We start from the raw sequence: 14,010 nt of genomic DNA on the forward strand, positions 1-14,010 counted from the left end.
AGGTCATGTAGTACACATAAGTTATTAGCTAGCATCTTCACCAAGCTATAGAATTTGTAAAAAGCTACCTTTTAAACTACAAGCAACATAATTTCTCCCATTTAAACTAATCTAATAACGGTGTCGCTTCCTTCGATGAGATTTAAAAGCAGAGTCATCATATTTTAAACTGGTTTAAAAAGAACAGCAATCATTGCATGCTGTCAAATGTATGCAACGCTACAGTACACCTGCTTATACCACTATATCAACCAATCAGAGGCCACATACATGCAGCAATTGAGCATCATTTATTTTTTATGTACTTTTCTTGTTTATTGTAGCTTTAGTCATTCCGGCTGGTGCCCTGGTGGCTGTTGGGTACATACCGTGTACCAAAAGCTACTTGGCAGTTGTCTTCCTCGTCGTTGCAGTTGGCTTTAATGGGTTTTATAAATGTGGCTACAGCACTAACGCACAAGATATAGCACCGAAGTAAGTATATTATTGAACAACAGCTGATATGCATAATTTAGATGTAAAAAATCATAGTATTGCAAAGCGTCTCTTCAAATAATGAATATTTACTATATATTATATTTCAAGGTTTGCTGGAGAAATGTTTGGCATCAGTAATACATTTGGCACTATTCCAGGAATGATTGCTCCAAACCTAGTGAACGCCATGACACCAATGGTAAATATTTACTGTAAACCGTACAAAACATTACTGTAGTGCAATAAATTTTAGTCGCTCTAACTTGTTTTACAATACATATATATATATATATATTTATAAATATACATAAATGTATTACATATATATGTATTATTTATAGAAAAAGTTGTTTACTCACCCTGGTTAACCCATGGGGTGTTAATTTCTGTTCGGTTCTCTTACCAGAGACCTGGGAGTTTGAGAACTCACCTCAAAATCTCAGCTGTTCCCAATAGCGCAATTTTTTGCAACTCATTTGAGTTGACTTCTGTCGGTACCTGGGCAAGCGACATTTTATGCGCAGGTGTTATTGTGCCCAGTGTCCCAATGACTACTGAAATTACAGTTAATCTTACATCTCAGCGTTTTTCAATCTCTTCTCCAAGAGGGAGATGTTTCCCTGCTTTTTTCTTTTCTTTGCTGGCTATATTGTAGTCGTTGATTACTGCTATATCTATTATAGTAGCCTTCTTGTTCTCCTTGTCTATTCCCACTATATCTAGTTGGTTTGCTAGGGCATGTTTTTCAGTCTGGATGTAGAAGTCTTAGGAGGATCTTAGCACAGTCATTTTCATTGACCTTACCAGAAGCTTCCCACCTGTGCTGGGGTTTATTAAGGCTATGATCATCACATAGAATTCTGTACACAACACCTGCGACATGATTATGCCGTTCAGTGTGTGCATTTCCTGCTAGCTGCTTGCACCCACTGATGATGTGTTGGATGGTCTCAGGTGCATCTTTGCACAGCCTGCATCTAGGATCGTTTCTAATTTGATAGAATTTTGTTTCGAGTTGCGTTGTTGGGAGCACTTGCTCTTGAGCTGCCATAAATACCGACTCTGCATTAGGTGTTAGGTTTCTGTTGCTCAGACAAATTTATGTCTGGGGAAGATTGCCAACCTTGTATATTTGTCGATGGTGATGAAGAGGTTTCGGGTGCCAGACAAGTTCCTCATCATCACTGCGAAGCTTCATTGTCAAATCAGCCCATTGAAATTCAGCTAGTAACTTCTTTGGGGTGGCCATGGAGCCTGCATAGGCTTTAATGCTTTGTTCTTTTTTTTCCCCTGTCTGTTGTACATTTCTGAGTCCCCTACCTCCATCTTTTCGATCGGGATACAATCTAGTAGTATCAGTTTTTGAATGGAGGGTTTCATGCATGGTCAGCAGTTTACGAGCTACTATAGCTGTTTCCTTGATGGCTTCATCAGTATATTTTACTATGCCGGCTGGGTATCTTATTACTGGCAGTGCGTAGGTGTTTATTGCCATGACTTGATTCCTGGCATTGAGCTTGCTTCGAAGGACATGCCAAACGCATTTCTTGTATTCGGTAATGGCTTTGTGATGTACTTCGGCTTCATGGCTGATGTTGCTCTGCATAATCCCAAAGTACTTGTACCCGGCCTTCTTCCATATCTTTGATGGTACTACTTGACATTTTAGGCCATCTGGGTGCACAGAATGATCTTTCTTGAGAATTAGCTTTCCACATTTCTCAATACTGAAGGTCATTCCAATGTTCTTGATGTATACCTGTATTAGCAAATCAATGTCCCTTTCCTTGCTAGCGTACAGCTTGATGTCATCCATGTAGAAGAAGTGGTTTATCCTAATGCCACTCTTTAACCAGTACCATATAGTCTTTAGATACTCAAATATCCAACTAAAGGGAGTTGAGTCAAAGGTCTTTTTGTAGTCGATCTAAACCATGGCAAGATTGGTATGCCTTTTCTTGCTTTCTTGACAGACCGTCTGATCCACCAACAACTGATGTTTGGCTCCTCGGGTGTTGCATCCAATTCCTTTCTTAGCACTGGTCATATAGTGACTCATGTGCTCTTCCAGTTTGTCTGCAAATTAGAAGAGCGCATGAGTGACTATATGACCAGCGCTATATACATGTATGTATACATGTATATAGCGTATATATATACATGTATATAGTGTATATATATACATGTATATAGCGTATATATATATATATATATACATGTATATATACATATACATGTAGGTATATATATATATACATATAAATATATATACATATAAATATATATACATACACCTATACATATCTATATATGTATATATACATGTATATATATATAGTTGTATATATACATATATATAGTTGTATATATATATAGTTGTATATATATATAGTTGTATATATGTACATGTATCCATATGTTTATATACACCTACATATATATAACTGGCATATATATATATATATATATATATATATATATATATATATATATATATATATATATATACAGTCAAACATGGATAACTCGAACTTCAAGGGACCGAGCAAAAGTGTTCGAATTATCAGAACGTTCAAGTTATCAGAGCACTGTCACAAGTCCATATATTTACTTATTTATTAGTAGATACATGTACATATACAAACTATAATATAAATCAAAAGCACAAATGGCTTGTTTCAAATTAAATGCTTCTAATGTAAAGTTTAAAACGTTTTCATGAAAAAGTATAGAGATTTTTCTATCACTTGAGATTGGTTTGTTGTTTGAGGTGATGTTATTGCCAGGACGTTTTTCAGATTGACATTGGCAAAACTTGATCGTTGTTGAAATGCTCAAAAGAAAAGACATTATTTTCTTTTGGTGTTTTACCCACGATCAATTTTGCCGTTTTTTCTTGAAGTTTATGCAGATTACCTTACTTTACCTGGGATTCGTTAAGAGCAACACTCCGAGGCAGTTCAATTAGAAGTTTTACGAGGTTTTACGGTACATTCTATATCACTCACGCTTTTTTAATAGATACTTATTGAATGTACACACGTATTCTGTGTTTAGGTCAAACGATGAATAGTTTTTTTGTAGCTCAGACAATGTATACGTTTAATTACAAGAATTTTTAAGACGATTTAAACATTCAACATTCCGACGTTGATTCAACACGGAATCAACGTCGGAAAACTATTCATCACGGGCTAGCTGGGTTACGCCACGCACTCAAGGATTTTCACCACGCACATACAAAACAAAAACAACACGCGATTTTTGTTTTGTATGTGCGTGGCGAAAATCCTTGCACGCGTGCCGCGGCTAGCCCGTGCTATTCATCGTATCGCAGTATAAATCAAATTTCACCAAACTTTTAGAAAAGTCGTTGACAAAAATATTTTGCCGATGGTGGTAATAACGACGCTTATGAATTACGAAAAGATAAAGTTTACCTCTATGGCTTTGAATAAAGTGATTTTCTAAAGCGATAACAACCGTTTCAGTAGCCGTTGGGCAAAAAAACAGTTCGAATTAACAGTGTTGAGTTCGAGTTATCTATAGCAATTTATCATTACGTGGGAACGGACCAAAGGAAATGTTCGAATTAACCATGTGTTCGAGCTATCCGTGGACGAGTTATCCATGTTTGACTGTATATATATATATGTGTGTGTGTATATATATATATTTGAAAAAATATTAAGAAGAATGTAAACTTTTAGTAATTGTGCTACAAATTTGTTTCGTGTGCTGCACTCATCCTACGCGGTTGGAATAAAATCTTTTGGAGCGGTTGGATTTTAGTCCAACTGCGTCTGATGAGTGCATCGCACAAAACAAATTTGTCGTGTAATGACTTAAAGTTTACTTTCTTCTTAATATTTTTAAATATTCCATACTCAACTAATTATCTTTTAGGTTTTTAGTGTAGAGTTCTCTTGGTATATGCTTTTGCACCTGCTTTTAGTTACTACAATAATATATTATATATATATATATATATATATATGTTTGGACATGTATATGTATATTTGCGCAAGTAGCAATTTGTGTTCTTTAATAAAGGGTGTCTTGTAGGGTTATGCAGAAGAGTGGCGAAAAGTATTTTATGTGTGGGCAGCCATATATGTAGCAGGTGCTGCATTCTATGCCATATTTGCAAGAGGTGAAATACAGCCATGGGCAGAGGAGCTGCATGGCGATTTGCCAGCAATAGAATCTAATTCAAAGAGTTCAAGCAAACAGATCACTAAGTTATAATGTACGCAGGCAAACAGCTTATTTATATCATTTTTTTGTTTTCATATCTATTTATAATATAAAGCCTTACTTGGGCTTCACATAAAACTGTTTTTTTATGTGCTTCAGTAGCTAGTGAACTGGCATGCGATCAGTAGGCCCGTGATTTTAGTCACAGAAGAACCACTGGTGGTGTTAGAAATAGCATCCAACCACAATTGCTCCTGCACCAAATCTCATGTGTAGTCACAATATGCAAATAGTCCCAATTTACTCTGTATCGTGATACACCATTTGCAGTGGCGACCACTAAATAGGAAAGGCCTAAAGAAAAAGAAGAAAAATCTAACAATGGCTCTTTCAATTTCATGCGAACAAGCAGAAGGCAAGCTATTAGAAACACGTATTCAATGGGAGGAGAAGGACAAAACATGTTATTGCATTTTTTGTAACTTTATATAATCTATAAATGCATTTACTGGTCTACTACAAATGAGCTCAAATATTTTTCATGACGTGACGTGCTAAACCATATTAACAAATGCATAGAAATAAGCTGTTGACAATTAAATATATACTTATTGGATTTTATAGTTCATACTCTTCTTCAGCTCGATGTTATTAGGTGTGCAAAGATTTTCTAGACCAGAATTCAGTCTGTATATACTAAGCAAGTGCGCTTTAAGTTTTGTCAACTGAAACAAGGTGGAAACAAAAAGATGTTTCACAGGCTATATAGCTGACACAGCTACAAAGTAAACTCCTAAACTCAACAGCTGCCTGGCTCATTGGTATACAATTTTTTAAGTCCTTGTTACCTTGCTCAAACAAGGTTACATAATTGCTTCAAATAGGCAATTTCTATTGCTGTTTCAGATCATGCCACAATTTTTTACATGTTTACACCGCTATCTAATTCTTTCAAGCAAAGAACTTTTTTTATTTGCTATTTATCGCACACAAAGAAGCAACACATATAAAGACAAAAGCAATGAGGCGTAATTTTTACAAATAACACAACGATTTAAATGATATCTCTTTTTGTCAAATCATCTCGGCTGGTCTGTCAACTACAGTAGTATAATAAAATTTGAGGCCTCAAGAGCTTAGGTGAGTTTTAATATAAGCCTTCGTAAACATAATTGTTATTAAAGTTATCATGCCATTTCATCAAACTGATAATACTAGACAAAAGGGGCAGAGCGTCAAATCACGTAATGGCCAGTCTCTTGACACAGAAACTTCAAAAAGAGAAAGACGAACAAGGTATGAATTATTTTATTTTGAGACTGCTTTTAGGCGTGAGTTGTATTTTAGTAGTACCTTGCTAGGAACTAGTGTAATTACAGCTTTCTGCAAAAATTCGACTAGTCGTCTTGTGGCCAGCGAATACTGATCTCATAAATCTTGCTTCAAGAGTGAATGAGCTCTTATTTTAAATAGGATTTTGTTAACACATATAATACAACATAACAATAAATGTTTGGGTATAGGCTATTGCTTTTTTACAAGTTTCAACTCAAACATATTAGCTGGTGAACTCGCTTCGGTCTTTATATAACATCTCACAACAAACAGATGCAATGACCCAGTGTACTTGTGTCACCCTTTAGCCAACATCTCACAACAAACAGATGTAATAAGTTGTTGCACTTGTGTCAGCCTTTAGATAGCATCTCACAATAAACAAGTGTAATAGGTTGGTGTACTTGTGTCAGCCTTTATACAACATCTCACAACAAACAGACGTAATCTTCAATCAACAACTCGCAATGAACTATCGTAAACAAACATGGAGCCACCAATGTGGAAGTGAATAATTATCAAACTAATACGCTGTAATTCCACCAGCTTACCCCCACTACTAAGGGACACCTATCCCACTGATTTTGAAGTTGAAGCTGTACCCACAAAGCCTAACAAGCCAACAAAATGAGTGTTGACTTTTTGGTTCCAAAACCCATACACGATGGCTCTGATCTCTCCAACCAAAGGACCAGATTTATAGAAGAATTTGATCTTTTCCTCACTGCTGCTGAGAAATCAAATTTGGAAAACAAAGTTAAAGTAGCAATCATGCTCAGATGCATAAGACCTTGTGGTGTAGACATCTTCAAACCTTTCATTTTCACAAGGGGGCAATCTAAGGAAGTCTATGTAGATGTAGTCATCCAGTTTGATGCCTTCTGCAACCCAGAATCAAACAAATTGGTCAAGCGGCATCAACTTCTTTCTACCAAACAGGGGGTCCTGAGCATTGATGAATATGTCACAGCATTGCACAAAGTGGCAAGAGACTGCCAGCTTGAAGCAATGTAGGATGATTTTATGCTTCAAGCACTGTTGCTGGTCCTAAGTGATGATCAACTCAGAGGAACGTTATTTGATTATGCTGGTGGTGAGCAAGGATTGAGCCTGGAACAAGCAATCAAGAAATGCAGAGTAGCAGAGAATTTAAAGTATGATTTGGCAGTCATACAGTCAGATGAATCTGTTCAAGTTGTTTGACCTAGGAGTAAGCCTTTTAAGCAGAACCAGGCAACTTTTACCAAAGAGGATGACAAATCCGCTGTAAGGTCTAATTGCAAAAAAACGAACCAAAGTCTTTGTGGTAACTGTGGTTTATCCCCCCCAAGGTCGAAGTAGTTGAAGAAGAGAATGCCAATTCAGATGATTCTCTTTTATGCGTCCAAATATTTCGTAAAAACAGAAAGCTTATGTCAAGCATGAGGACACTTTCTGGTGAAGGTCACAAACAACTCAAGTTTCAGCTAGCTACAGGAGCATCTTGCAATATTCTCAAGATCTCAGATTACACTGATCTTGGTGAACCTAAGCTCGACGACAATTGCTCTAAGCTACGTCAGTTTGATGGTTCTACGACAACAGCACTAGGTGGCTGCTTGATACAGGTAGAAGGAACAGATCTCTACTTTCTAGTTCATAAGCAACAAAGTCACAGTCTTTTGTCCCTAGATGCATTATTGAAACTTGGTCTGATCTCAGTCACAGAGGAATGGGTCAATTTAGTGAGTAGTAGCAATCTGTAAGATATTCTGGGCAGTTACGAAGACGTATTCACTGGTATCGGATGCCTGCCAGGCAAGTACAAGATTGAACTGAATGAATCTGTTATACCTCACCAGTGTCACAATCGAAAAACTTTGCCGTCTATAGTCAATGACTTGAAGGAGAAATGAAACTCATACACCAAGAAAGGAATTCTTGCACCTGTTGATTATCCAACTGCCTGGATAAGTAACAATGTCTCTGTTTGTAAACCCAACGGTACTTTGAGAGTCTGCTTGGACCCTTCTAATCTCAACAAGACCATACAGTGCGATCATTTGCCTAAGCCGACCCTAGAGAATGTGCTCAGTGAGCTTGACGGGGCTAAAGCTTTCTCACTTTGTGACGCTAAAGACGGCTGCCTTCAGATCAAACTGAGGGATCTTTCGAGTGATATTGGCACATTCTGGGCACCCTTCGGCAAATACAAGTGGTTGAAAATGCCATTTGGCTGGTCTTCGAGACCTGAAGAATTCCAAAGAATGCTCTCAGATGCACTTGTTAGTCTCAAGGGAGTCACTGCAGTTGCAGATGATATACTCATATTTGGGAAAGGATCCACTCACAATGAAGCAATGCAGGACCACAACGCCAACCTCGATAGACTGCTGACAAGAGCAAGGAGAGTGAATCTGAAGCTTAACAAAGAAAAATGTAGATTCCATCTAGATGAGCTACCATATATTGGCCACATTATTACAGATGACGGTGTAAAACCTGATCCGAAGAAAATCAGAGCGATCAAAGACATGGAGGCCCTTAGCAACAGCAATAGAGTACGTCGATTTCTGAGCCATGTAAACTATTTAGCCAAGTTCTTTCCCAATGGCTCAGCAGGATGTGAGCCTTTGAGACGGATGGTTGGAGTGAAAAACACTGACTTCAAGCGGATAGTAGATCAAACCAGAGCTTTCGATCAAATAAAGCGTCTTATCATAGATGCCTTCCGACTGAAGTACTTTTGGGTCAATGAACCGATGGTCGTTCAGACATATGCAAGTACTGCTGGGCTAAGAGCTGTTCTCCTGCAAGACGGTCAACCTGTATGTTATGACTCAAAAAGTTTATCGTCAAGCGAGAAGAATTACGTCCCTATTTAACTTGAGTTACTGACCATAATGTATGGAAGGCAGAGGTTCGACCAGTACGTGTCCAGTAGTCCAGATGTAACAGTGCATACCGACCACAGTCCGTTGGAACAGACCTTCACGAAACCCCTAAACAGGGCACCAAAGAGGCTCTAGTCTATGCTACTGGTTCTTCAAAGATATTTCGTGAAAGTACTCTACAAACCGGGTGTGGTGCAAGTCACTGCGGATATGTTCTCGAGAGCTCTTGTTGACAAGGCAGACACAACAGGGGTACCAGATGAACAGATCTTTACGGTTAACCAACTGAAGACCTTCATGTCGGATCTGAGAGTACAAAAACATCAAGAGAGATCTTCCTGTGTGTGAAACTACATATTAAACAGAACACTAAAGATGATCTAACACTAAGCATGTTACAATCAATGATCACGTCAGGATGGCCAGCCAGGCCAACAGATGTTCCGGAACCACTGAAAAAATACTTTGCATTTAGAGATGAACTGGCCATGCTTGATTGGGTGATTTACAAAGATCCAAGGTTGGTTATTCCAGCTCATTCTAGATCAATGATCTTGGACAAACTGCATACCAGCCATCAAGAAACGGCGGTCACAGTGTGGAAAGTTAGATCAGCAGTATTCTGTTCCAAGATGTCTGAAGACATCCGTAAAATAACAGAGCTGTGTGTCACATGTGCTCTTGACGCTCCCTGCCAGCCTGTTGAAGTTTTTCATAGTCACGATATCCCAGACTCTCATTGGAGTAAGATTGGCATGGATATACTGAGTCACAATGGCAAGAATACCTGATACTAGCTGACTACTTGTCGGACATTTTTGAATGTGAGCCACTGATCACCAACAGTCTGCCACAGTCATCAAGCTTTGCAAAAAGACTTTCACTTGTTATGGCATACCAAATCAGATACACTGGGACAATAGTTCACAATTCACATCATCAAAGTTTTAAAATTCAGCCAGGAATGGAGATTCACACACACGACCTCTTTGCCAGGACACCAGCAGTGTAACGGCAAAGCTGTGGCAGCAGTGAAGATTATGAAACGAATCATGCGACGAGCCAAAGACCCATACTTAGCACTTTTGGAGTACCAAAACACTCCCACAGTGGTATGACCACATCCCTCACGCAGAGAATGCTTGGAGATGCTATGCAATCAATATTGCCGACAGGAAACTGCCCTCGAAAGGTTGATGTCCTAGATCAAAAACTCAAGCAAAAAGAGGCTACTCAACACTCTTACAACAAAACCGCAAAAGATTTACCACCTCTAAACATTAGATGTCCAGTTTTCCTTAGAGACGTGCAATCCAAGAAGACAAAATGGCAGCAAGGAAAAGTCATTGAACAACTATCCGATTGCTCATACATGGTTGTCAATAAGCAGACAGAGCAAGCTGTGAGAGGTAATCGTGTAGATCTTTGACCCAATCAAGAAGCTGATGTAAGCTCTGCAACCATCAATCAGTACAATGCAGCTGCTGTGAACCGTTCTATCTCAAATGTCGACCCAGCCATCAACGCCGCTAATTTCAGAGCTGAACATGTTCTTTCTGATCATGATATGGCCAACGTACTAATTATCAGTGACAATACAAAGGGTACTGCAAATGAGAGTTCTCTCAGACCTACATAGAGACGATGTAGACAGCCAAAAACTCCAACCACGTTTAAAGACTTTGTGTTGTACAAGTAGAAAACTATGCCTAGTGCACTTGGACTTTGGTTGAGCTTGTTGGAACATGTATACCATTTGTACAATCTTATACTCAATATTTTTTCCTTGTCTTTGTTTGGCCCGAAAGACACTCACTTTCAAGTTAAGCAAAAGGGATGTTGATAACCTGTCTGTTAGCTTACTTGGGTTATGTGCAATCACTAGCATTGCTTGTAATATTGTTTATTTTCTGTTTACAGTATTGTACTCCTGTACGTTGAGTAGACCTTACATTACAAAAAGCTAAAACACAATCTAAATTCTTCAATCAACAACTCGCAACAAACTGTTATAAACAAACATACTTGACACATGGTTATTAGAAGAGATAAATAATCGTTTTGTATTCTTTGTAGTGTAAAATTGATTAAAATCAGTAAACAACTTCTGCCTGTCATCTCCATGCAATTATGAAGCATGTTTACCATTTGCATAAGCAATTTTCTCCTGTTTTGCGACTAGAAACCTTTTGCTTTTTAACTTGCTTTTGTGCACTACCATCTTTTCTTTGTTTTTTAGGCTTCTCAATTTATTCTGAAGACTTGATCTATCTCCAGATGCCATCATTATTAATAATACTGTGGTAAACGCTAGATCATGACGCTACATTTCTTATTTTATTGCATGCGTGGTCCTTTTTATTTTATCGTTGTTTTACTCGTTGTACTGTCACTTGTCGTAACTCATGTTGTTGTCTTATTTTATTGTATGTCCTTTTTTTATTATATCGTTGTTTTACTCGTTATGCTACCACTTATTGTCCCTTGTTGTCATACCAACGCGCTAGCGATCCTGTTTTTTCACCTTGTTAGCCAGTATTTTTACCTTTTGCCGTTTGCCGTTAGCCGGAATGGGTGATGCTATTACATATAAGGGAGCACGCTCACTTAGTTGAGCAGAGCAAATGGCCATACGCTCCTCGGCTAGTGAATTTCCTTCTCTAATAAAAACTAGAACGAAACCATGCGCAATTTATTTCTGTATGAAATAGTCTAGATCGCGCCCGGTAAAGATCGGAAAATCCCTTTACACTGGCGGCAACAGTGAAATTGTGCCAAACCCGACAGGCACCATCTAGAAACTTGGAAATCAAATTCCGGCAGACCTCCTGCCTTGCTTCCAAAAGCAGCCTCAGTAGAGGAAAACCGGTGTAATACGGCAAACACCGGGGGTTCCGAATCTGGCTAAGATATCTGTACGGCTATCCTCTACATTCTTGGAGAAACCTGGTGTTTTAAAATAAGCAAGTTATCTAGCACTCCAGAGAAGGATTGATGACTGGCACTACACCAACCACCCCCACTCTGTAAGGCGCTCAGTATTGCTAAAAAAAGCTTAAGCACTCTAAGTCAGGCCACGATCGTCTATAACGGTTTCCCTCACTAGGAGAGAAGCTTCGGCCATGTCTCAAAGGAGGGCAAGAAGTTTAGACCGAGACACGGACCAACTAGCTGACACTATTGGGCAGTTTGTCAGATTAGGTCGGAACCCAGAACCGGCCTCCAGTTTAAAATGCCCAAGTATAATGGCATCGGAGACTCAGAATATTTCGTTCCCAGATTTAGAGAAATCGCAGCTGCAAATAGGTGAGCCGAGGAGGCCAGCACACTGCACCTCAGAAAGGCTTTAAAGGGAGAGGCAGAATCTTGCGGAAGGGCAGTCGGGGTGGCAGCCATATTTGAAGCCATCCGAGCCAGATTTGGACTATCTCCCTGACAAGCGAGAGCAGAGTTGAGCAGTTTGAAAAAAGAAACCCAAACCTCCCTACAGGAACATGCAACGGAAATTGAACAGCTAGTTCAAATAGCCTATGCTGAACTGCCCAAACTATTCAGAAGTAACATGGCAAAGAAGTACTTCTCAAGCTTCCTTAAACTATCCCACCCTACAGCGGCACCTCCTAGCAGTACCCATGGAGACTCTCGCGGATGCAGTACGGGCTGGAGGAGAATTTCTTCAGATCAAATCTAGCGAATCGAGCCTGGGCAAAGCCATTCGGGCTGCAAAAGACTTGGAGGCCAATACAAGACATGGTGCGGAACGCAGTGTCGAACAAAACACCTTGAATGTACTGCTATCCACAGCCAAGCAGCTCGCAAAACAAGTCAAACAGCTGCAAAACAAGCCAACAAAGCCTGCAGAAAGTAAGCCCGCCATTTGTTGGGGATTTGGAGGCACAAGGCATCTCCGAAAGGAGTGCCCTAGTCAGAGGAAAAAGGAGTCGGGAAACGGAAGAAGGCCACAGCAGTAGCACCCACTACTAGCTGCAATAAGGCCTCTGCAGAAACCAGGAAGAAACGAAGTACCGATTCAGCCAAGGCCTCCCTCGGATGGACCTATCCAAAAAAGTCAGGCCGACCCAGAACTCCACCCCAAGCCACCACCACAGCTACCCAGGACACGTTTCAAACACTACACCTAGAAGAGTCAGGCATGAATCCTCCAGAAGTAAACACTATGCCTTCCTCTCAGATGCTTTGGCGCACTGTCTCGCAGAGGACAGCCCCTTGCCATCTAAAGAGACTCGCTCAGGAACGTTATCTACTTGCACGAACGAAGCAGCCTCAGGCAGCCCTTTTTGAGCACAGAGAACCTGTGCAAGCACGCCTGCTGGAGTGCCCACACTCTACCAGTTCCTTCCTCCCGGGTAAAATCAAAGGTCGAGCCATGCACTTCCTGTTGGATACCGGATGCACTACTAACCTGTTGGGAAAACAGGTGTTCGACCGATTTCCTCATGATGTAAGAGAACGATTGGAGGAGAGTGACACCCATGGCCTGCTTGCTGATGAGACCAGGTTACCCTTTTACGGTGTAATCCGGCTCCCAGTAAAGCTCCGCGAAGTGAAGACCAAAGAAGTCTTCTTCACAGTCAGTCAAATTAGTGAAGACCCAGTTCTTGGCATGCCCTTCTTTATGGCACACCAATGCTCGATGGAGCTCGCACGACCTGTGGTGAAGGTGGATGGGAAGCCATTAGCTTGTACCAACTGAACGGAAAGCTCCTCCAGAACAAAGTCCAGGTAATTAGAGACTTGGTTGTGCCAGCTAGAACAGAGGTTGCGGTCAGGTGTAGGTTGACCACACAAAGTTTCTGTCCACTCGGAATAATAGAAGAGTACCCTGAAAGCCTGCCTTTAGCTGCAAGCCTGAACGAGTCTGGAGCAGATGGAAAGGTGTTGGCTAGGTGTCTCAATCTAAATCCCAACCTCTGACCATCCATTCGGAAACCACCGTAGGCACTTACACTAGTGTGGAAGCATCTCCTCCCATCACTGGCACCCCTTCCCTCAAGGAGGCCTTGCTGTGCCGATCACCCGAGTCGAAGCCGAGCCACGGATTCCCCAGCATCTCCAGGAATTGTACCAGTTTGCCAGACCCTCGTGCCAGAATGCAGATCAGGCTAAA

The 14,010-nt window shown here is 40.2% G+C and overlaps 1 protein-coding gene across 1 annotated transcript in view; it reads left to right on the forward strand.

Moving 5' to 3' along the window:
- LOC137405173 (uncharacterized) overlaps positions 1 to 4,725 on the forward strand; it is a 34,178-nt gene extending 29,453 nt beyond the window's left edge. Inside the window, exons 17-19 of the mRNA XM_068091400.1 lie at positions 324 to 474; positions 586 to 676; positions 4,543 to 4,725. Coding sequence (XP_067947501.1) covers positions 324 to 474; positions 586 to 676; positions 4,543 to 4,725 — 425 coding nt within the window. The remainder of the gene's footprint in view (positions 1 to 323; positions 475 to 585; positions 677 to 4,542) is intronic.
- Positions 4,726 to 14,010: the final 9,285 nt, after the last annotated feature.

Source organism: Watersipora subatra, chromosome 9 (genome assembly GCF_963576615.1).
Source record: "Watersipora subatra chromosome 9, tzWatSuba1.1, whole genome shotgun sequence".
In the NCBI taxonomy this organism is placed as follows: Eukaryota; Metazoa; Bryozoa; class Gymnolaemata; order Cheilostomatida; family Watersiporidae; genus Watersipora; species Watersipora subatra.